Raw genomic sequence first — 23,844 nt, 5'->3', positions numbered from 1 at the left:
GGCCTGGCCTGGTGAAAGGGCAAAGGAATTTCTCTGTGTTTTTATGCACTCCCAGGAGAATTGAGTAGCCCAGTGACAGCCCCCAGGGGCCACCCCAAAGCACTGGTTGGGTTAAACTGCTTCTCTAGGCTGTGTCCAGAGCTCTCGGGGCATCCACCGCTCAGCTGGAGTCTGGCTGCTGCCTGTGCGGGTGGTGGCATGGAGCAGGGCGGTGCAGGAGGAGGAGGGAGAGCTGTGCGTCTAGAAACCACATCTGGAACGGCCATGAGGTGCTGAGCACGTGGACGTGTCAGCTGCCATGTGCTGAGACCGTTGCAGGGAACCAGACCCTTTGGCTTTGCTTCTCTGCTGCAGTTTCCTACTGATGCCTCAAGTCTGATTCTGCCAGGAGCTGAGCTCTGGCCGGACAAGCAGGAGGCACAGGACCTGCTCCGCTCCCCACTGGCCATGCCTGCCCCTGCAACCCTATCGCTGCCGGCATGCCAGCTTGGCTACGGGGCTCTGTGTACCCAGATTAGTGGGAACTTTCTGCCCTTCTGCCTGCCCTTGGGACTGCAGGAGAGGCTTGGAGATCGCCTAGAGGCAAGGACACCATCCCTTCGTGTCTGCTTATCTGCTGTGGCACCACCAAGAGCCAAGGAGAGCTGGGCCAAGCAGGAGACACATGGCTGGAGATGCTGTTCCCTTGCCTGGAGCAGAGAGGACCCTCTCAAGGGCAGTCTGGGACTGTTGGGCAACAGATGTGACTTGACGGTTCCTAGTCTTGTGGCACGGGTTTTGTGAGGGTGCAGGGTACGATGGCAGCATGTGGGTGCCATCCCTGGAGGGCATGGCCATACTGGGAACCTGCCAGGGCATGTTCCTGCTCCCAGTCTGGGACTCCTGTTAGCCACTCGCGTGCTTTCCCCAGTGATGCTGCTGGGAAGGGAGATGCTGACCTGCCATCCAGCTGGTAGTTTGAGCAAGGCAGAAGAATGGGGTCCAGGTTGTGTGCAGAGAGGGACCTGAAGGGCTGTGGTTGGGAAGGCAGGGCTGAAATCACCAACCTGAAAACCCCCAGGGAGGGAGTGCTCAGAAGAAGAGGCTCTCCCAGCTCCAAGACTGCCGAGAGCCTCCCATAAGAGCAGCTGTGCACTGGAGAATGGCTTCGAGCCCTTGTTAGGGAAGGGGAAAGTCCCATCTTGACAGGTCCCACATCCATCCCCAAGATTTGCATTTCAAAACTGTCCTTGCGAATGCAGAGGTGTGAGCTGGGGGTTGGGGCTGTTCTTGCAGGTTGGAGGAGGAATGGACTACAAAGCCAAGGCCGTTGCGGGCCTCCTGGCAGCCACCTGTGTCTTCAGCATCATTGCCCTTATTCTGAGCGTCGTGAACGTGAAGGACGTGTTTCTGCCTCCCAGCACCGAGGTAGGGCCCTCGGGATGAGCGCAGCTGCCCGCTCTCGCTTGGGTGCTGGCTGCCCCTTGGTACGGGATTTCCCCCAGGTTTCAGGCAGGCTGTGATGTTTGTCACCGTGATGGGGACAAACTCCCACACAGGCTGGCATGCTAAGGTGGGTCTGGCAGAGTTTGGTCACCGTGACTGACCCTACAGCACATAGAGCCTTTTCATCGCAGTGCGTTGCCAGCTCAAGGGGCTGGTGATGGAGCCTTGTCCCCGGCACAGCTGGTCACCGCAATGCCACAGGGCTTTCCCTGCTCTGATGACACTCTTCCTTCGGCCACTCGAGTTTCCCCTGCCCACCAGGAGCCCGGCTGGCTCTCCCGGAGCTCCGCTCGCTCTGTGGCAGGTGAAGCTGCTCTGCACCCTCCGACACCCCGTGTCCCCTCTGCCTCTCCCAGTACGGTCTGGTGTTCGACGCCGGCTCCACACACACGGCTCTCTACATCTACCGGTGGCCCACGGACAAGGAGAACGGCACCGGGATCGTCTCCCAGGTGGAGGCCTGCACCGTGTCTGGTGAGTGTGCCGGGACGTGTGTGTCCCTCTCCCCTGCCCCTGCTCAGCTCGGGGACGCTGGGGCTGGCTGGCCCTGCTGCTTGCCACTGTGGCTGTCCTGCAGCACCAAGGCAAGTTGGCTGGTTCATGCCAGGTGTGGTAAATGGTAAATACCCCAAAGGGCATTTATTTATTGGGCATTTATAAAGACACAAAGGTATAATTCCTATTGTAAAGGTGCTGTCGGGCTTTGGCACAAGGGCTGGTGTCTCTGGAGGAAAAGGCCAGGCTAGCGACGGGAGGTCAGCTAAATGGTACATGGAGCTGGGCTGGGACTGGCAAAGGCCACCATGCCAGGGCAGAGGTGCTTGGGCAGGGGGTAAGAAGGCTCAGAGCTCGCCTCGACCTCAGATCCAGGCTCTGCGGAGGTGGCGTGGCAGTTACTGGTTAACTGCAAAGGTCTGGCAGAGGGCAAAGTGTAACGGAGAGGGCGCGTGGGCTAACGGCAATAACGGTGTGCAAAGCTCGAGGGAAGGTAACTAGTGATATTTCCACCCCAGAGCCTGTCCCTACCCACCACAGGACCACGCTGGGTGCTCAGATCTGGTGCCAGCCTCTAAAAATAGGAACTCAAACAAACTGTGCAGAGGGCACCTCTGCATGTGTCGGCTCCGCGCGCCCTCCTGCAGGACAAAGGAGAGCCTGCCCCTTCCCCAGGGAGAGAAGGAACTGCTCTGTTTGCCGACCAAGTCCTGCAGGACCATCTGGCTGCCTTCGGGCAGTTCGGCCTCCCTGGGGTTAAGCATGTGCTCAGCATCGCAAGACTCACACCACAGCCCTCCCCTTCCACTCAGAGCAGGAGCTTGCTGCCTGCTCGCACAGTGTGCTGTGGCTGTGGCACGTGTGCCTCCAGGCAGGCCAGCCCTGAGCAATGCCCTTCCAGGGATGCCCTTGGCAAGGGCACGACTAGACTATGAGGGGAAAAACCCCTGGGTGCTTTCGAGGTGGACGTGTCCCCCCCTGCCCTGTCCCTCCTGGGCGGCACTGAGCTCGCTCCATCACGGGGTGCCCTCTTGCAGGACCCGGCATCTCCAGCTATGCAGACGACCCCGCTGGGGCTGGAGCCAGCCTGAAGCCCTGCCTGGACAAGGCCATGAAGATCGTCCCAGCAGAGCAGCAGCGGGAGACCCCCACCTACCTGGGGGCCACAGCGGGCATGCGGCTGCTGAGGTACCGGCACTGCCCGGAGCCGGCCACCTCCTGCCCCTTCCCCACCACGTGTTTCTGCATCGTGGCCAGTGCAGGGGGCTGGGACAGGGGACTGGGGGCACGGGGGACTGGGAGCACGGGGGGCTGGGGGCACGGGGCTCTGCTGCACGGGCAGGCTGTGGTGATGGGCAGAGCATCCACGTCTGCAGGCCACTGGGGTGCCCAAGAGAGCTGCTCGCCATGCCCACAGGGAAACCCCCCAGCCCACTGCAGCTCCAGCCTGGCAGCAGCCCCAGAGGTGGCTGAACCTCCTTTGCTGGGCTTGGCTGAACCTTCCCCACGCCCAGGCAGAGCCGCGGGCAGCGTTTTTAGGGAGACCCCAAGGCACCAGTGGAGGGATGTGGCAGCTCGCAGGAGAGCCAGCGCGCAGGCAGGGCAGTGATGGGGGGGACGTGCCCTGTCTGCGAGCAGCCCTGCTCCTGGGCAGACGACGGCAGCCTCTTGCTGTGAGCCCTGCGCTGAAAGCTCCCCTGCCATCGCCTCCTCCAGCCCGCGGTGTTTATCTCCTTCCCTGGGCAGGGAGCAGAACAGCACCAAGGCCCAGCAGGTCCTTGCTGAGGTTGCCAAGGCCATTGGCGAGTACCCTGTGGACTTCTGCGGAGCTCGGATCCTCACGGGGAACGAGGAGGGCTCCTTCGGCTGGATCACCGTCAACTACCTGCTGGGGACCCTCGTGAAGGTGAGGGCTCAGGGAGAGGGCAGAAGAAGGGTGAGCAGTGTATATGTCCCTGTCTGAGCTACACCAAGGCTTCTTTATTCCCAGAGGACAGAAAAATGTAGTTTTAGGGCACTAGGCACCCAAATAAAGGTAGCCTGGTGCTGTGAACTGCACATTCAGCTCCGCTGATACGGTTAACAGAATCAAGGGTCTTTGTGTCCAGCTCAGCCTGGCCCTGTGCTCTCCACTTACATACAGGTCACTTTTGGTATCACAGGGATGCAGCAATATCAGACCCTAGACGAATGTGTTACTCTTTCCCTCCTCAAAGTCCCTGGATTGAAGCTGATGTGCAGCAGCCAAGGGGCCAGACCTCAGTGCTACATGGAGGTCTACGTGGGTCAAGGAGGGCACGGACAGTGAAGGGGTTAAACAGGGAGACAGAACATGGAAGGTCCCTCAGGGGCTTCTGAGCCCACAAAACCTCTAGGGAAGGGACAGGGACTGTGACTCCCTCCAGTTCAGACTAACACTTGCCATCTTATGGGGCCAGTTTTCCTTTGCAGAGAAATGGGAACATCCATGGGACACCGAAGTTCTTGGAGCTCTGGACCTTGGAGGTGCTTCAACACAAATAACCTTCCAGCCTGTAGTCACCATTGAGGACAAGAACACCTCTGTCTTCTTCAGGCTCTACGGCACCAACTACTCCCTCTACACCCACAGCTACCTTTGCTATGGGCAGACACAGGCCTTGAAGATGCTGCTGGCAGCTCTCCACCAGGTACTGCAGCCACTGGTCACCAGGATCTGCTCAACCATTTCATGTTGCCATGAAAAATGTCTTCCAAAAATTTTAGGTGTGCCTGTGGGAAAAGCCTTAGGGAATTGGGAATTCAAAAACCTGAGAGCACCTTAGATTTTATCTACTTAACCAAAAACTCCTCTCATTTGGGTGGAGGTGGTGGTGAATCCCTGCCAGGGCTCCCTTCTCCCCAGATGTTGACATGTAATGGCATTTTTCATCATTTCCCAACCCCAGCTGTATCCTTAGGTTCTTCCCTGTCCCCTCAGACATGGGCATCAAATGTTTCCTTGGCTAGTGTGGTTTCCAGGTATCAGCTTCATTGGAATGCAGATGGTTTAAAAGGCCACCAAGTCCTCCACTGGACAACAGATGCAACATCCAGTTAGGAGAGGACAGGGAGTCCAGTCACCCCGGGACATCATCTGGCACCTCCTGGCTAGGATTATCAAGTCTCCAGTCTTCACACCCCTAAATAATAGGGATTAAATTAACTCACCCTTCCTCAATATTTGCCCAGAGAGAGGGTTCCCGACCCACCTCCTGCACACCACTCCACCGCTAACTAGCGTCCTCCGATCTCACCTCGGACAGAGCACACAGCCCAGCGCTGTGGGAGACGGAGATGCTCTGTGAGCGTGCGGGAGGGATGGACCTTTGGTCCATTCTGGGCTGTGGCCTGCAAGATGCAGTGGGGACTGAGCGACTGCCAAGAGCAGCAAGCTCTCCATGCAGGCAGAGGGCACGTGCTGCCCTCGTGAGCAGGTGGCCATCCCCGCGTGGAGGCACAGGCTGGTGGTGGCATCGCCACCCCAGCATGGCTCAGTGGTGGGGCCGACAGCAGGACTGGCCAAAAGTGATGGGCAGGTTAGTCATGCAAAGGATGGATCCTGCTTCTCCTCAAATCCTCCTAGGGTCTAGATCCTGCTTTCTGGGAATGTCTGAGGACAGGATGGGCTGTGGGGTAGGGTCTCACTGGCATCCCACGCCAAGCCCCACTAATGGCTCCCGCTCTCTCCAGGGCAGCACGTCTCCCCAGGAGATCTCACACCCCTGCTACCCCAAAGGATACCAGGAGAACGTCACCATGGCAAGCCTCTACGACAGTCCCTGTGTCCATGCACCGAGCCCACCCAGCCCTGCACAGGTCCTCACGGTGACGGGGACGGGGGACCCAGCAGCGTGCAGCACCGCCATCCAGAAACTCTTCAGCTTCAGCTGTGGGGCCAACAGGACGTGCGGGTTCAACGGGGTTTATCAGCCGCCCGTGCGGGGCCAGTTCTTTGTAAGGAGCCTCCGTCCCCGTGGCTGTGGTGGGGGAGGATGGAGGGTGGGACTCTCCTCTGCCACTTGTTGTGGGAAGGGGTTGGGAGAGAGGGCACTCCAGAGCTGGTCCCATCTGCAAACCTCTTCTCCTATGCTGGGAGGTGGCTTCTGCCTCCTGTGATGTCCCAGCCCTCCCTGAGGGAAACGAGAAGATCTTCTCCCAGGGAGCAAGTCTGACCCAGCTCAGAGTGCGAGCAGCAGCCCCAGGGCTTGTTGACCAGCTCCAAGACTTTTTGGTAGACCATCAAGTGGGTGCTGGATGCAGAACCCTGGGAATTACATGGGACTGTCCCCAGGCAAGAGGGGCCCCTGGGTTCTTTTTTTGGGTGAGGAAGGAGATGTAGTTTTTAACCATCTCCTCTTATCTCTCAGGCCTTTGCTGGTTTCTACTACACCTTCCACTTCCTGAACCTGACCAGCCAGCAGTCTCTAAATGATGTGAACTCCACGGTCCAGACCTTCTGCAGGAAGACCTGGGCAGAGGTGAGAGCCCTGTGCAGGGCAGCAAGGAGCCCTGTGCTTGTCCTGTCCCAAATCTCTGCCCAGGAAGCACATGCTCTGCTGTTCCCTGGGCCAGGGAGGGTTTCTGAGCATCTGTTTCATTCCCCATTGCACCATGTCCCCTGATGTCCCCACAGCTGGTGAAGACCTTCCCGCAGGAGAAGGGGCACCTACACACGTACTGCTCCGCAGCGATTTACATCTTGACGCTGCTGCTCGATGGCTACAAGTTCAATGAGCACACGTGGAGCAGCATCCACTTCAGGCGGCAGGTAAACACCCTGCGGGGCAGTGGGAGCAGGCAGCTGCAGCTGCATCCTTGCCCTGGCCTGAAGACACCTTCAGGAGCAGCATCTCTGGAGTCCCCGTGCCAGAAATGTGTCCCCATCTAATGGCTGCTACCCAGTGATCCCAGCACAGCTTCACTCTTTCTTACCTGCCCCCAAACCTCTGATGCCAGCTTGTTTCTCACTTACTCTGGTGTAAACATAAGCTAATTTTAAGGGGGTCAGAGATGTGCAGAGCAGGATTTGGCCACTTCGGTCTTTGATGTTGGGCAGAATTGACTTGAGCCCAACTCAGCGAGTTGATGGTGACCCCATTTGAAGCACAATATGACCAAATTTGAAGGATCATGGGGGAGGATGAAAGCTCAGATTCAAAATCATGTGCAGGTCACAGAGGCACATCTGGACCAGAGCAGCCATCCATGTTCAGCTGCCCTATAGCCCTTGGGAAGGGGCGAGAGGAAAGCTCTCTGAGTACCTGGTGCTGGTAAGATCAGGATCACCACAGCCAGGTCCATGTGTGAAATCACAGCTATGGGCAGTTCACGGGAGAGGTGCCCGTCAGTCCCTTGCACTGAAGCTACTGGTGCCTGGGAGAGGCACTTTTGGATGATCTCTGCTCTCTCACCTCAGGCAGCAAACACGGACATCGGGTGGACGCTGGGCTTCATGCTGAACTTGACCAACACGATCCCAACGGAGGCTCTGGAACCCGTCAAGGGGCACCAGCCCAGTCTGTGGGCAGGCGCAGTCTCCTGCATTGTGCTGGCCATAGCAGCAGGCTTGGTGGCTGTTTTCTTCCAGTGTTTCTGGAAAACCAAGTAGCTCCCAGTCTCCTGATGAGAGGCATCCTGCCCACTAACCCAGGCAGGGAAGTGGTGCAGAAGGTGGCGGAAGAGGGAGAAGAATGAGGACATTACACTCATCTCCACGGCTCAGGAGGTCTAATTGGGTCATGTCTGTAAAGATGTCGAAGATGACAAAGGTGTCTTGAGGTCTCTAAGTACCTCCAAGAGGAAAAGACTCCTGACTCCAGAAAAAACTTTAATCTCGCTGACAAAAGCTGCCTGAGACTTGGTGGCTAGATGAAGCCAGATAAATTCAAACTAGAAATAAAATCCTTTTTGTTTTTCAACTACGAAGGTCACCAACCAGCCTAGCACAGTTTCCTTGGCACTTCCAGTCCTGCTGAGCTGCTCTCCCACCAGCCGTGGGAGGCAATCGGTGATGGAGAGCAGTGGTGGCCACCTTAACTCTGAGGAGAGGGGTGACCTTATCTGTATCTTGCCCTGTGCAAGATGTGCAAGGTTTCTGTAGTATCTTCCCAAAGACACTGTCAGCTGTCTTTAAAAATATTTACTGGCATATCTCAGCAGAAAAATACAAGTGGAAGCTGATTTCAGAGCTGCCAACTCTGGCTCAGGGTTTATTTTATATTCAAGTTCCACAGCCCAGCTTTGTCAGCCACCAAAGCCACAGCAGGTTCCAGCTCCAGGCACTTGAGTGTTTTATTTAGGTCAGCAGAGCCCAGCACAGCTCAGCTGCAAGAACTGGACAGTCACTTCAGTCCTTCCTTCTCCAGCCACCAGCCCAGCGCCATGCTACCCAGCCAGCTCTCTCCCCAGCCCCTCCAAAGCCCAGGGCTGGTCTGAGCAGGGCTGTTTCCACAGCTATGCCTCCTCTGTGCTGCAAGACCCCTGCCCACACAGCATGAAGCAGTAACATCCAGGCAGGACTTAAGGTCCTCTCCAACCAAAACAATTCTGTGATCTCTGTCAGAGATAAGGGTGTGTGGCCCAAAGGCCTGGGGAACTGGGGAGCTACCGCCTGCTCACAGATGGCTTCATTAGAGTGAGGCTCAGCCTTCCCAGCTTGAACTTGAGCAACAAGGGAGAGGGGGTGAAGACCTCCATCCAGAGGAACCCCTTCCCACCCAGCAGTCTGAGCCCTCAAGGTCCGAGCTGCCACATGGACATTTCCCACAGCCAAACACCAGATCCCTCCCTCTCTGCCCTGTACAGGCACATCTTCGGCAGCGTAAGCACAGAAGTAAAAATGCCAGGTTTGGGAACAGGCTGTAGAGAATGCTGTGGGACTGCTGGAACTGACCCCATGGGATCTGTGAGTGGGGGACATCTCCCGTCCAGGTTCAGCAGAGCTCCTGGCTGTGCTGGCTGTGGCCCAAATGAGCTGGGACTGGTGTCTCCCACCCCTGGAGACAGCGCGGTCAGGCAGGAAAAGGCTCCTGTTGGCTATAGGAAGGCAGCACCACGACTGGTCCTGGTTGCAAAGCATTTGGGGAAGATGCCAGTCTTGCCATTGCAGCATCCTTCGAGCCAGTCCTCGTTCACTGGGAAAACATAAAGGAGGCAGGATGAGCTGTGGCCCATAGGAGTGAGGTTAGAAAGAGTTTTCATGGCTGGAATTTAACCCTGGGCAAAGCCCTGTATCTCCTGAGAGTACGAGCCTGAGGCACCACCTCAGGATAGGATGGAGGGGCCATCTATTCCCCAGTCCCAGCCTGCAGCAGACCCCAAAAGCCTGGCCCAGTACAAGCCTGCAGACAGGACTGGTAGAGCTACCTTCAGAGAGAATATCCAGCACATCGCCCTTGCTGAACTCCAGGTCCCCCGGCCCCTGCGCAAGGTAAGAGTGCTGAGCCAGCATCCGGTAGAGGACAGGTCTGCCGGAGTGGGAGTCCGAGTCCTACACAAGAAAGTCAGCACGGAGGTTGCAAGGCAAAGCAGAGACTAGATAAGAGTCCAGCACAGTAGAGCAGCTTGCCATAGCCCACGTACCTGGCAGCAGAGCGTCACTCTGCCATCTGTCAGCTGCTGCCACATCTTCCCTAGATCCTCCTCTACTGAAACTGCACCCAGTTCTTTGCCATCCGAATTCCTGTAGCTGCAAGGGTTCATTAACACAGCTCAAATCATCTCACTTAAAGCCAAACTTTGAGGCAAGCCTAGACCTCCACCATCTTCGGTCCTCAATGTCCCCTTTGTAAGCCAGCTCTGAGCTTGTCGTCTTGCACAATGACACAGGGCCACCTTGCACGCTCAGTGGGCAGAAAGGGCACCGTTAGGGAGCGACACTGTCACCTCCTCACACACTTACTTGAGAGGACTCTCCTGACTACACTGACGGTGTGCCCCCAGGGACGTCACATTCAGGGAGACCCCACCCCAGGACCAACTCCCACAGTGCTTTGCATTGATCCTAGTGTATCTCATAGAATCACAGAATGGTTTGGGTTGGAAGGGACCTCAAAGACCATCTAGTCCCAACCCCCCTGCCACGGGCAGGGACACCTTCCACTTGACCAGGTTGCTCCAAGCCCCATCCAACCTGGCCTTGAACACTGCCAGGGAGGGGGCAGCCACAGCTTCTCTGGGCAACCTGGGCCAGTGTCTCACCACCCTCACAGCAAAGAATTTCTTCCTAATATCTCATCTAAATCTCCTCTTTCAGTTTAAAACCATTCCCCCTTGTCCTATCACTCCATGCCCTTGTAAAAAGTCCCTCTCCAGCTTTCCTGTAGCCCCTTCAGGTACTGGAAGGTGCTAGAAGGTCTCCCCAGAGCCTTCTCAAAGGCTGAGCTGAGCGGGAGAAAATCCAATATACAGCAGCTGTATCTGCACAGAGTTTTTCCTTCTGTTCCCCCATTTCTTGACCATGGTACAGTTTCCTGGGGAAGATCCTTTGGGCTTCCAAAGCCCACAGAGCACACGCTGCTCTCCACACCAAAAGCCATAGCAAGGTTAGCCCTGCAAGGAAGGCTGCGTGCTCACATCTTTGCTGAATCTCTGCTAGAGGGCTCTGACCCCAATTAAATGTTCGCAGGAGAGCAGACGCAGGTCTGTATCCTCGGGGGAATGGCTGCTGCCGCCCTGTCACACACACTCACGCAGCGAGCGTGCCGGAGGGCTCAGCTGTGCCGCGGCGTACCTCAGTGTCCCTCGCTCTGCCTGTTGGCCAAACCGCTCCCGCAGCAGAGCCCGCAGGTCCGGCAGAGATGGCACCTCGCCTGCCCTCACCACCACGGTGCACTCGCAACGCGCTCGCAGCACCACGGGTCTGTCCATGCTGGATGAAGCTTCTCCTCGGGTCGGTGGGATCTGCTGAGAGAAGTGGCACCATAAACATTCGGGTTATTCAGGACTCTCATGTCAAGAGAGGTGACATATACACAACCCCAGGACATCATCTCAGAACACCACAATATGAATGAATTGTGGTACCCAGGCTGACAGGGACAGAAAATGCCACCCAGGAGGAAGGGAGAAGGGACAGCAGGTAGTCCAAAGACAGCTCTCTTGCAAAATGGGCTGCAAAGTGAGTGCCTGAGAATGCTGCTGTGCCTGGGGCTCTTGGCTCCTTGGAGGGTGGCAAAAGGGTACTGCCCTGGTAAGCCTCAACCTTGGGCTGCCTGACAAAGCTGTCTGGTCACAAGCTTGGGAGTGGTGAAGGAAAGATCAGATGGGAGCTTCTCTTTGGAATGGGAAAATGGGTAGGTCAGGAATTGTGGAAGATCTGGCCAGGAATCTTGCACTTTTCACAGCCTTGATCTCTTGAGGCTGTAACACCTTCAGCTTGTGAAACACCTCACCTTGAAATCCACTTGGGCACCAGCATCATTCGCAGAGGCATTTTCTCCCCCAGGAGATTCTGCAGAACAAAATAAGAGCAGAGGAACAGCGCCTGTAGTCAGCAGAGGCCTCCGGCAGCTCTTCTGCAACCCGCTGCCACACGGGCAGCCATGGCTGCGGTGGGCAACCAGCATCCCCACGCACTCCTAAAGCAGGGGGGTTTGACACAGCTGCACATACCACCCACCGAGGTCCCTGGCCCAGGGGGACTACCTGGCTTCTGCTTCACATGGAGTCGGCTGGGAGGCACCTGGGCAGGAGGAAGGGGAATCCCATTGCTGATCTTCTGCAAGAGGACGACATTAGAAAGGAGTGAGCAGAAGACACCGGAGACTGAGCAAGGCTGGTGTGCATGACAGAGGCTGCAGCCAGTTATACATCTGTGGGTGTAACCCCAGAGAGAGCCCCAGGGAGATCAGTTCATTAACTGGCTGCGTGAGGCAGAGCACTCAGGCTCTTAATGGCCTCTGCAGCTCCCATGGGTAGCAGGGGTGATGAGAGGTTTGGTGGGACACTTCCTTGTCCTCCTGCTCCTTGCTGGGGTGGTGCTGGAGCAGAGGGAGGTTGCTCACGCTGTGCTGAGGGCTCCCCCCACCATCTGCCAGCTCACCTGGGAACTCAGGCTGGCTCACACTGAGACATCCATGGAGCAAATGCCCAAGGGTGGGCTATGGCCAGGGATTCATTTGGAGGGGAAAAAAATAAATCATAGCAACATCAGAACAACCATGTGCTTCAAAAATCTCTTACAGGAAACAGGGGTCTGAGTTGCACCTTTCCACACTGGGTTCAGACGGAAAATGATGCAGATCGTGTGTGGTTATGTCTGTGGTGGAGATGGGAGATGAAGGAAGTTTTCTTAAGTCACAGGTGAGGGTTTAGGGCTTAGGCACATGGCCCCAAGGCAAAAAGTGGTGCCTGTTTAAGATATTGCTGTCCTACTGCAGGAGATTAACCTGCTCTCACTGTGCTACATCTCGTGGCTGTAGACATCACGGGAGCAGGCTGGATGAACGTGTGCCTCAAGCCCTCAAACTCATCATTGTATTCCAGGGCCTCAACAAGTTACAGCAGGTCAGGAGAGCTGTGGCAGCTGCTCATCTTTGTGTGCTCCATCAGCCCATGGCAGATAACAACACCTAGATCAGCTTGTGATGCAAGCCACCATGGCTTGGCTATATGTCCAAGCCCCCAGATTTTGCTGTGATCTGATGTATACAAAAAAATAAGCATTTTTCCTGCTCTTAACTCTTCTGTTGTTCCCGTTCAAGAGCACTTGGTCTTCAGTCAAGGTGTCTCAGTGTTTCACACTCTATATTTCTGTTGTCCCATAGTTGTCCCATCCTGTGACAATCTTACAAATAAATGTCCCAAATGTATCTCTTGGTCCCTTCCTCACCCCTGGTTGCAAGATTGTCAGCTCACCCATTTGTCCATCTTTGAGGCGGGCTCCAGGAGAGAGCTCGGTATGCGCAGCTTCTGCAGGACACAGAGCAGAGCAGGGTGAGACACGAGCCGCTGCTGCGGCAGACACAGCCCCAGCCCACCCAGCCCCATCTCCTGTTAGCCCCACTCTGCACTGCTTCTGCCCCTGCAAGACACCACTGCCTGCAACACGAACGTGCCCATGGTGGGGCGCAGGGTCGCATATGGTAACCCAGAAATTGCTGAACAAAATCCAATGGTCCTTTGGCGTCTTTTCCTGCTGAAAGCAGAGCTGCTAATTGAGTGGCTGCGATGTAACAGACCAAACGCCCACCAAACCCAACACCCAGCTCCTAAAACGGATGCTTAGGAAGAGAGCAGCAAGGATGTCGAGGCATACCAACCCAGCAGCATCTGGGTCTTCTGACAGTCACTGCTCTAGAGCTATTCATTTCCATTGATCATTGTGAGTAATTACGCTTTTTGTCTCCCAGTGTCTATTATTTTTACTTTTTTTTGACTTTGAGTTTCATCTGACACTTCACTGAGCAGTCAACCAGCACATTCAAATCCTTCTGTAATTGTTCACTGTCAGCTCCAGATGCTTCAGGCTACGCTGAATGGTTTGATGGTCTTTCATGGAACACTGTCACCTTAAGAAGCACTATATCACTGTCCCTATTACTATATCACTTAGGAATATGCTAAATGCTTAGGTCACAGCAGCTTCTCTGTGGGAACATCATCCTTTCTTTAAAAAAAAAAAGAAAGAAAACCCTGTTCATTTATGCCCACCCTTTATTTCTATATTTTAACCTGTTATCAGTCCTCAGAGCACTGCCTCTCTTGCTCAAACAGCTCACAGCTCACTGTTTGTTTAAGTGGCCTTGTGAAGAATATTCTGACTTTTTTTGGAAATACAGGCACATAATACCTTCACTGCCTCAACCTAATCCAGGTACACACTGGCTCTTTCAAAGAACTTAAGTAGACATGTGAGAAATGGCTTCTGTCAACAAAAGGTTTTCCATGTTGTCATATTTATCTGTTTCTATTCGATCTGTTTATACTATAGTTCCCTAGTCTGCAGAAAGATGTCAGATTTACTGGGCTTCCTTAGGTCTTCTCTAGAGTCCTTAATAAAACCTTCCTGCACAGCTGAAACCCTCCCAAAACCTTCCCAAAGTTAATTTAACAGAGACACTACACACTGGGTAAGGACCAACCTGTCTCCTCAGCTCCTGAGAGCTCTCAGGTGACAGCTGCTGCTCTAAGTGGTGGTCCTTGGTGAGGTCTGTTATCCTACATGCTTCCACCATAGGATCCTGTATGGTGGAGAGCACAAGTGCCCAAAAAGATGTCCTTGTGGAGCTACAGAGGTGAGTGGGAGAAGCTGGTGGGAGCCAAGTGTCAGAGAAATCTACGGTTAGCAACTGGTCTGTGGAAACGAGTTCCTGAACTCGTCCTCTGCTCTGCAGTGCTACAGGTGGGTCCCCAAGGAACGTGCTCGGAGGGTTGCAGTGAGCTCCTGTTCACAAGCAGGGCTGTGGTCTCTGCTGGTGGGATGGGCTGGGAAGCCCACCTGGTTTCCTTACCTGTCCATCGTGTATGGCTGTAGCCCAACCGTCCGCTCCTCTCGCCACCACAAAGACCAAACTGCTGGCTTTCACTGCCAGCTTCTCAGAGTCCTCAGGGTAATAATGGGACACAACTTGATAGTAGCCTGACTCACTGTCGCTGTAAAGAAAGAACGAGAGCACCTTTACTAACCCTGGACTTCTGGTGCTGGGTGGCTTTGATCCAGAACACCACACCAATCCAAACTGGCACATGCCAAAAGTTTCAGGTGTTGGGAAATTACGATTTCCATTGCTACTCTGTGGTCCAACTGGGAACAAAAACACCTTGGAAAACACTGATTTCCCAAATGCAACTGCCCCATTTTCATTATACTAATAAACATCCTCCATATCAAAACAGTTCTTAAACTCAGCCCTGAAGAACGGTTGGTACAATATCACCAAAACAAGTGACTTTCATGTTTTTTGAAGCAGGGCTGATTTTGGCTCAACACAGCATGGCTGGGAGTATTTGGAGGCCTTGTCCTGGGAACTAGGATGGGACAGCTGAGCTTCCTCTGCTACAGACCTGGACAGGTCCCACCACCTCTCTCTGCTTCCGTTCTCCAACCATGGCATGATCCATGCCTGTCTCCCAAGGCTACTGAATCAACTCCTGCAAACTGCCCTGAGATTCTTGCATGAGAGATGCCACTGAACTGCAGTGTCTTTTGTAGCCACACAAGCCTTTGCATGTCTGTCATTCGCTCCACCCTTAGTGAGAAGTGGGTGTGGATCCCACAGCCTTCAGACAAAGACATCAGAGAAAAAAAACATGACCTTCAGAATGGAAATAGTGAGAGAAGAGTTAGACCAGGGGAGAACTGAACACTTACCGCACAGTATCAGCGCTGGGTTCATAAAAGCCCTGTTTCTGTGGGGGGAACAACAGCATCTATTTATAAAAACAGTACCTGGCATAGCAACAGTGCCACCTGATCTACTGGCCCTCTGAATACCACACTGTGGTATTTTGTCTTTACTTTTCACCACATTTGTCACACTACAGCACCCAGAGAGAATTCTGCCGCTCCACACCTTACCAGGATGTACCATCTATTTCTTCCCCTCCCTCTTTATCCCGTCAGGAGGTGAGTAACAAGATCTTTTCCCCTACCCTTGGTTCTAAGAAACTCATATTACGGTGCAAGCCGGCCATGCTTACACTGACAAACTTACTAAAGTGCTGGGCAAACGTGTGTTGAGCATAGCAAAGTCTCCACTGCTGTTTTGACATGGTGAAGAGACAAAAACGCACCTTCAAAGGGCTGGAGACTCACATCGCTGAGTCCCTCCCAGCCAATGCTGAAGCCCACCACCTAGCTTTGAAAGGCCCTGTGGATCTAGTCTGATATTGCAGTGTTTTTTTCAATAATATGCTCTTACCCTGATGGTGTTAAGATCTGAGGCCCTACCTGGAGCTCCATGACAGCTCCATTCCTCCTTTCACAGCTATGTCCTGCTCACCTGAGGCCGAAGAGGCTCGAAGCCAATGTACTCATCATTGGGAATGATAGACGAGATCACCTGTTGGAGGACAAAGTCATCACAGAATCATAGAATAGTTTCGGTTGGAAAGGACCTTTAAGACCATCAAGTCCAACGTTAACCCAACACTGCCAAGGCCACCACTAACCCATGTCCCTCAGCACCACATCTACACGGCTTTTAAATCCCTCCAGGGATGGTGACTCCACCACTGCCCTGGGCAGCCTGTGCCAGTGCTTGACAACACTTTCGGTGAAGAAATTGTCCCTGATCTCCAATCTAAACCTCCCCTGGCACAACTTGAGGCCGGTTCCTCTCGTCCTGTCGCGTGTTACCTGGGAGAAGAGACCGACCCCCACCTCACTACACCCTCCTTTCAGGCAGTTGTAGAGAGCGAGAAGGTCTCCCCTCAGCCTCCTTTTCTCCAGACTAAACACCCCCAGGTCCCTCAGCCGCTCCTCATCACACTTGTGCTCCAGACCCTTCACCAGCTTCGTTGCCCTTCTCTGGACTCGCTCCAGCACCTCAGTGTCTTTCTTGTAGTGAGGGGCCCAGAACTGAACACAGGATTCGAGGTGCGGCCTCACCAGTGCTGAGTACTGAATCCAGGCTGGATGAAGAGTCTCTTAAACTTCATGCAAGGTTATCTACTCAGACCCATTTCCTTCTGACATCCTAAGGTGAGGCATAAAGTAGAGCCATGCACATAGTGGAAAAAGCAGAGCTGTATTCCCAAGACAACTTCAGCTGTTGTCCCTGTGTTTTTAGTCTTTCCAAGGTTTCTTTAAAAGTACGTGAAGGAATTACTTTCCCTTTCCTTTACTCACGTCAGAGCTCTCTGGCCTGTGGCACTTCTGCTGACTGCACTGGTCACAGAATGGACCAGAGAAATGTTCTGCTGACCAGCATTAAAGGATGGGACAAAGCATTTGTCTCCCAAGTGCCTGCCTGTCCCACTGGGAATGGAGCAGTGAGCAGGACTGCGCTGGAGGAATGTGCTCCTCTTGAAAATGTCATTGTCAGCAGAAGGACAACCATGGGGTTCCCTACGTACGTGCTCAGCTTTTTCAGAGTTCAAAGCGACCAAGACTGGGAAGGGTTTTTTTGCACCACAGTGCAGTTTTGATAGAAAAAAGTGGCAATTCTTACAAATTTCGTCTCCTGAGTCCCAGGTGCCTTGACTGGCTGCAAGCCCTGACAGTCCTGCTCTGGGGTCTCCACCAGCGGAGCGGCCAACAGTAATGCCCTCAGGAGATGTCAGAAGGTGGGATTTTAATCTGCTTGCTGTTAATCTTAACGATCACGTGCCTGTTACCTTGGGTTTCCCCAGGAAATCTTTTGAATCCAGCTGTTCAACTTCCTTCTTTCGTGGTCTGAAAAATTCCCCGAGAGGAACCTGCATGGGCTCTAAAAACAGACGGTCCTAGGGCAGGGAAAGCGGATAAGGCAAAAGCCTTCAATTAATATTAAATGAAACATAACAGCAGTGAAAAACAAAGTATAGCTTCCCTGTATGTGTAAGATCAGTCCAGGAAGACACTGGGGCAAAAATTATGGCTGTGAACTTGAAAAAGGTCACTCAGGTTTAACAAGCACATGCAAACTAAGAGCTCAGCAGCCACTACCCAGTGCTGAGTCAAAGACCAACTCTGTTGGCATGGGATGGGTGGGAAGGGAGGGCAGTGGAGTAAGGTTTATTAAACAAATCTCTAAGCATTTTTTCTGTTTAACTTCAAATGTTGCTTTTTTCTCCTCTGTTCAACCACTGAGTAGCATGCTAATAGCAAATGTAAATAATACACTAATGTAAAGCACAAACATGATGCTAGAAGAGATGATCAGATTAAAAAAAGCGATCATCTCTTAGAAAGGATACAAACAAGATAAGGAAGTATGGAGGTAGCAAAATAATGAACCCTCCAGGAAGAGTAAATCAGAGATCTGCAAGTTGTTCCTGGTCATAAAAGTGTCTAACAAGAAACTACCATTTAGAACAAACCCTGGAAACACTTTTACACTCTACTTAAGCTCTAAATGTGATTGTCATTAATATCTGAGCTGCCACCAAGTGTCACTGAGGCCAAAGGGACTCAAAAAAGTCAGCCAGTGTCATGCAAAGGGAGACCCTCCAAATCTGCACTTGTAGGGGTTCTGCACTTAAACGCTGCATGAGGCAACTTGTTTTACAGTACAAGTACGAACAGAACTAGGCTGCTGGACAGCAGGGACTAGAAAGTAACCTCCCCAACCTGAGAGGTTATCCCATAATTTTCCACTGTGGTGTTTCTGTGCTATGAAGCACCTGGGGGTGATGGAGTTACTCGACTAGCTGAAGCACTAGTTTGGTAGAGCATCCCATGCAAAGGGCTTAGACTCTGTTACCAGGTGAACAAGCAGGTGGGTAGACAGCAAAACCCAAACATACAAGATAACAATGTGCTAATTGTTGTCTTTCTTAACTTGAGCCTAACACACGTACCAGGAGCTCACAGAGGTGGTCTTACCTGCACCCGCTCAAGGGCCATGTCCAGGATTGCTGTTCTTCCCTCAGGTCTCCACACAACAGCCTTATCTAGGGTGACTCTGGCCTCCTGCCACTGCTGCAGCCGGCACTGCGCTGCTGCAGTGCTGTACAGCACCTGGGGTGGGCAAGGAGGGAGCAGAACTCAGAGGGCTGAGCCCGAGCAGGCACCCAGCACGACTTACTGAACAAGACACAGGGACCAGGCACTGGAACACCACAGATACAGCAGCAGCAGCACCGATCTGCTCCCCCCTGGCCACGGGAAAGGCACTCTGAGGAGCACAGCTGAAAAAGCTTCATAATCAGAGTGGAAAGAGATAAAAGCTGTCCCTCCAGGCCTCTTGTTTCTAAGTGTGCGTGAGCTCAGAGGAGGCAGCACTGTGGCACTGAAACTGTTAAAAACAATGAGGTTTGGGTAATACCACAGATGCCAAGGATAGTTTCTTCCTTGATAAGTATAAGGTGCATGAAAATTGAGTGAGAGTGAGGGACAGGTTTCTGGGCATGCTTGACTTGAGTTACACAATGACTCCGCACTCTTGCGGAAGTAAAGAATTAAATACTCTTTCCTGTATCTGCTTTTCAGTGTGTTTGTGTGTGGACTTGGGACAGAAGACAAAACGAACCCTTGCAGTACAATTTCTAGGAGTCTTTTACATTCCAAATATTCCAAATATTTACAATTAATTCAGACTTAGATCTTTTTTGAACAGGATAGGGCAGGTTGACTCCCTCTAACAGTGTAAGAGCTGCAGAGTGAAGTGTTGCAGAAGCAAAACACAGCTTGCAGCCCTGTGTGTAAGGTAAAACACAGAGGTCATGTTAAGACCAGTTGCTACAGTTGGAAAGACAGGCTTTCATGCACAGAAGTATCTTAGAGTCTTCATTATGGATCAGTTTTGTTCCCATCTGTCTACACTTCAACCTATTTCAGCTTTTAGAGCTGAGGAGTTCACAACACTTACATGCATACTTACATGTATGTAAGGGTAAATATTACATGCATAGGTAAGTTAAAAACCCCCAATATAAAAATTCCTGCGTGTCTGCTCTGAACAATTTTACTTTTCAAACTGTGTCATTTGCTAAACTCTTCAGAGATGACATTGTTTTATGACTTTCACAATTAAGTTCCTTTAAAAAAAAAGTGCAGGCAGAACTTTTTTACTGTTCTAATGCACTGTCTTGAAAAGCTCTTGGGTTACTCATGCCTGCTGCTGAACTGATGAATACCCACAAAGGAGGGGAAGGACTGCTGAGACAGGCTGACTCTTACCTCCCATGCATAGAGTATGTGCCTCAGCCCCAGCTGCTTGTAATCGATGAAGGGGTTTTTTCTTAGATGCTTGAAGGCCATATGATAGTCAGCGAGAGCTTCTTCGTACCTACAATGCAGGGAAGACAGAAGAAACTGAGACTAAAAAAAGCTGAAGACTCCAATTAAGAAGTTCAAAAATCAAGCTAGCAAAAACCGTATATTCTCTGTAGCCTGGGTGAGGAGAACTGCACCAGAGATGTGTGTCATCTTGTGACCACAGAACATGCCCTGTCCTCTCTTTGTTAGTTAGAACAAAATGAACGTGGTGTGTCTGGGATTATCTGCATGGTTTTACTGGTTGGGATGGACAGTAGGTTTTGATACCTGAAATAGAATCGCAGTTCCAAGGAGGAGAAAATGTAAAGAACAGCGATTAACAAATGCTGTGAGCTCCTTGCCCACGTGCTGCTGGTAGTTTTGTCCCAGCAGACATCTCAGGGGAGAAGTGAGGGCTGGGAAACCCCTGCTGATGCTGAGTGTACGTGCACGGCCAGAGCCATGTGAGCAGAAACTCTAAGGATAAGGGAATTAGTCTGAATTTACACCAGCTATGCAACTGAAATCAAAACAGGTTCCCACTGAGGCTGCAGGTGGTGAAAGGAAGGGCCCAGGACGGGCTGTGCAGTGGTCACCCGAGCAAGAGCCAGCCGCATCCCTGACCGCAGCTCTGCCAGCACAGAGCATGTAGGTGCTTGACAGACCACCTGTGAGTGCAGAACTGCCCACCTTAGCTCCCTCCCAGAAATAAAGATAGGCATTTTGTGGAAATTAAGGTCTGGAAAATATGGGGAAAATAACAGGAAAGAGAATAACTGAAATTTGCAGGTGCAAAAGGACCTGTAAAATCCTCCCCCCACCTCTGCGAGCAGGATGTCACCGCAATTTAACCCTGGAAACAATGAGTAATCAATGCCCTGACACTAGTGGAGCAATCTCAACATGAAATCAGTGAGATTGAGATCACACCCACAAAATCCGCTGTTGGCAGAGAGTCAGACACTGTGGGCAGACTGCATTTTTAGGAAGGCCAGACTCACGTGTACCGTGTGAAGATAAACCAAGCAGCGCAATTATATTTTTTTTCATTCCCAAAGAAAATCAGAATGGCAACATAACCTCCTGGCAGCCCTGCATACAGGAGCAGCTTCTTTCTCTCTGTGTATGGGACAGTAATGCCATGAATCATTTAGGTTTAGGAATAAAGTACGACTGAAAGGAGAAAACCGAAGACTGAACTGGCCGTGCGCCTCACTCACATCTCCAGCTGCAGATGGACAAACCCTCTCTGAAAGAAGCCGACAGCCAGGGAGTTGTCCTTCACAACGGTTTTATCAAATGCCTGAGGAGAAAAACGCAGTCACATCCCAAGGATCAGTTAGGATCTCTCCTGTGGATGCCTGGGTGTGCGCACCCAGCCAGCCACGTCCCGGCTGCGCTTGCACTGGGCTCGTGACCGGCTCCTTTGGGCAAGCACAGGGCTGCGACCCGGGCTGAGGGGCAGGAGACAGCTCCAAGTCACCACTCAGGTCCTGGCTCTGCATGAGCTGAGCTTCAGGTTTTTATCCTTCCTTAGGAAAACAGACTGGACATAACAAATGAGATACATTTGCCATCCAGCATCTTGCAATGAGAAAACCGCATTGCCTGGAGCAGAGTTTGCCCTGCCAGTGGGAGCAGCGGGACCAGCCCAAACAGGGAAGGCTGTTTGAAGCAGCCTACGGTGATGAGTACGGGAAGGGATGCAAGGGAGAAAGCTGAAGGGCCAGGGTTGTTTTTTTTTTTTCCTGGTCCAGTTTCCCAGCTAGAAACAAGCAAGTATTAGCAAAGCTGGTAGCAGCTCGTTCAAAGTAACACTGTGCTGGGAAAACATTGCGAAGAGTTGGTAGGTAGATAATGAATCAAGCCTGAAACCCTGGACTTTCCTGGCCCTACCTAGACAGGGATAGCATTTCAGGGGTGAAAATAAGTGTGGAGGGAGGTCAGGGAGTGATTGTGCCTCTTGGCGAGGTCACAGCTGGCTTCTCCCATGACTCCGACAGCACACCTTGCTTTAACAGTCTGCTTTACTGAGCTATAAAAGAGAAAAAAAAAAAACAACAGTTGACCTGCGTGGAAGCAAAGCTGAGCTTTTTCCCAGTCGATGCCCATTCATCAGAGCTAAAAAGAGGCTCTTGGGCACCATCGTGCTGTGCTCACTGTTGTCCCTTACAGCAATTCCCCTGCCCAGGGCTTCACAGCTCTGCCCTGGCCCCTCCAGCACAGGCTGAGCTCTTCCTTATGGTATTTAAGAAATGGTTTATATGTGTCTCCCCACTGGGCAGCGGCCAGCCGGCCAGCCAGACGTGCAGACGTGCTAGGTGCTTTAATAAAAAGCCCTCTCCTCAGGGCACTCGCCTGCCTGCACCAGTGCAGGAGCTGCTCTCGCTTTCTGAAAGGCAGCGGGTTTCCAGGATAGGGGTTGCTCTGGGGCCCCCAACATCAGAAGGACATGGAGCTGTTGGAGCGAGTCCAGAGGAGGCCACGGAGATGCTCAGAGGGCTGGAGCCCCTCTGCTATGGAGACAGGCTGAGAGAGCTGGGGCTGTTCAGCCTGGAGAAGAGAAGCCTCCGGGGAGACCTTCTAGCACCTTCCAGTACCTGAAGGGGCTACAGGAAAGCTGGAGAGGGGCTTTTTACAAGGGCATGGAGTGACAGGACGAGGGAGAATGGTTTTAAACTGACAGAGGGGAGATTGAGATGAGATATGAGGAAGAAATTCTTTGCTGTGAGGGTGGTGAAACCATGGCCCAGGTTGCCCAGAGAAGCTGTGGCTGCCCCCTCCCTGGCAGTGTTCAAGGCCAGGTTGGATGGGGCTTGGAGCAACCTGGTCTGGGGGAAGGTGTCCCTGCCCATGGCAGGGGGGTTGGAACTAGATGGTCTTTAAGGTCCCTTCCAACCCAAACTGTTCTGTGATTCTGTGATTCTATGACTTTAGAAAGGGCAATTCACCCATTGCCATCCTCAGCCCAGCACCCATGGCAGGTCAATGCTGCAGGATTGCAACTAGATGATCATTAAGGTCCCTCCCAACCCAAACCAGTCTGTGGTTCTACGTTGCTTTTGGGCAGCCTCGACCGCCCGCGTGGGACTGTACGGGGACCCTGTTTGCATCCCTCACCGCTCGCGTCCGTGCAGGACGAGAACCGCGGGATTTTAGTTCGAGTTTCAACGTTATCCCCTCAAAGATCGAAGCGGGACAGCCGTGCCGCCCGTTCCAGCGTCCCCCGGTCCCTCCCGGGGTCTCCCAGCCAGGTGCAGCCGGGTCCCCCCGCCGCCCCCCGCCGCCCCGCTCACCCGCAGGGCCTCCCGGGGCCGCCCCGCCAGCAGCTGCACGCAGCCCACGTTGAAGCAGATCCTGGCCGGCGGCTCCGGGATGCCGGCGAAGCTCTCCAGGGCCGCGTCCCAGTGCCCGCCGTCGGCCGCCTGCACGCCCTGGTGCCAGCGCCGCACCAGCTCCCGGTACGCCATGGCCCGCCGCGGCTCCGCCTGCCTCACCTGCCCGCCGGGCGAGGCCCCTGGGCGGACGAGGAAGTCCGGCCGCCTCCGCCCGCTCCCCGCCTTCCTCGGCCGGCCCCGGGTCTGCGGGGCGGGGAAGGCACCCACGGCCCACCCGTGCCGGGGCCCCACCGGGACTGAGCGGCAGCCGGGGGGGATGCTGGCTCGCTTAGCTTCTGGCTGTGAAGGGCAACTGAAGAGCCACCAGTGATCGGCCAGGACTGGCACAGCCCATAATGCTGTTTTTTTTGTGGTTTTTTTTAATTAAAAAGAGATATTCTCACGGCCATAATGAAACGCGCGTTAACTACAGTAATTACGGTAGGCATTAGGGTGCCGCCGCGCTCTGGTAAATACGGTAACCGCCTCCTGCTCTGGCCCCGCCCCTCGGGGCTCGCAGCGTTGCGACGGGCGGCACCGCCCCCTGCTGGCGCCGTGCGTCGGTGCCTCCGGAAAAGAGGCCGATGGGGGAGCGGGGCTGCACACGGGAAGTTCCGGGACCGC

The 23,844-nt window shown here is 53.4% G+C and overlaps 2 protein-coding genes across 2 annotated transcripts; one reads left to right on the top strand and one right to left on the bottom strand.

Annotated features, from left to right (window-relative positions):
* The first annotated feature begins 1,287 nt into the window (after positions 1-1,287).
* Positions 1,288-7,609, top strand: ENTPD8 (ectonucleoside triphosphate diphosphohydrolase 8). Its single transcript, XM_068413857.1, has 9 exons — positions 1,288-1,407; positions 1,842-1,959; positions 3,018-3,168; positions 3,727-3,886; positions 4,419-4,649; positions 5,692-5,955; positions 6,369-6,479; positions 6,635-6,769; positions 7,418-7,609. Exons 1-9 carry the CDS (start codon positions 1,288-1,290, stop codon positions 7,607-7,609), a joined length of 1,482 nt encoding a protein of 493 aa, XP_068269958.1.
* A 609-nt stretch (positions 7,610-8,218) lies between these two features.
* On the bottom strand, positions 8,219-23,313 carry NOXA1 (NADPH oxidase activator 1). The gene is made up of 15 exons (XM_068413856.1): positions 23,140-23,313; positions 21,064-21,146; positions 19,766-19,874; positions 18,470-18,604; positions 17,281-17,388; positions 15,945-16,004; positions 15,314-15,351; positions 14,454-14,595; positions 12,859-12,912; positions 11,647-11,719; positions 11,394-11,452; positions 10,733-10,902; positions 9,583-9,688; positions 9,367-9,490; positions 8,219-9,134 (listed from the first exon to the last, which is right to left on the bottom strand). The coding sequence occupies exons 1-15, from the start codon at positions 23,311-23,313 to the stop codon at positions 9,037-9,039; spliced, it is 1,533 nt and encodes a 510-aa protein (XP_068269957.1). The 3' UTR covers positions 8,219-9,036.
* Between the last annotated feature and the right edge of the window lie 531 nt (positions 23,314-23,844).

The sequence above is a fragment of the Nyctibius grandis genome, chromosome 16, assembly GCF_013368605.1.
Source record: "Nyctibius grandis isolate bNycGra1 chromosome 16, bNycGra1.pri, whole genome shotgun sequence".
Lineage (NCBI taxonomy): Eukaryota > Metazoa > Chordata > Aves > Nyctibiiformes > Nyctibiidae > Nyctibius > Nyctibius grandis.
The sequence above is the reverse complement of the archived record's forward strand: the minus strand, read 5'-3'. Positions and strand labels throughout refer to the sequence as shown.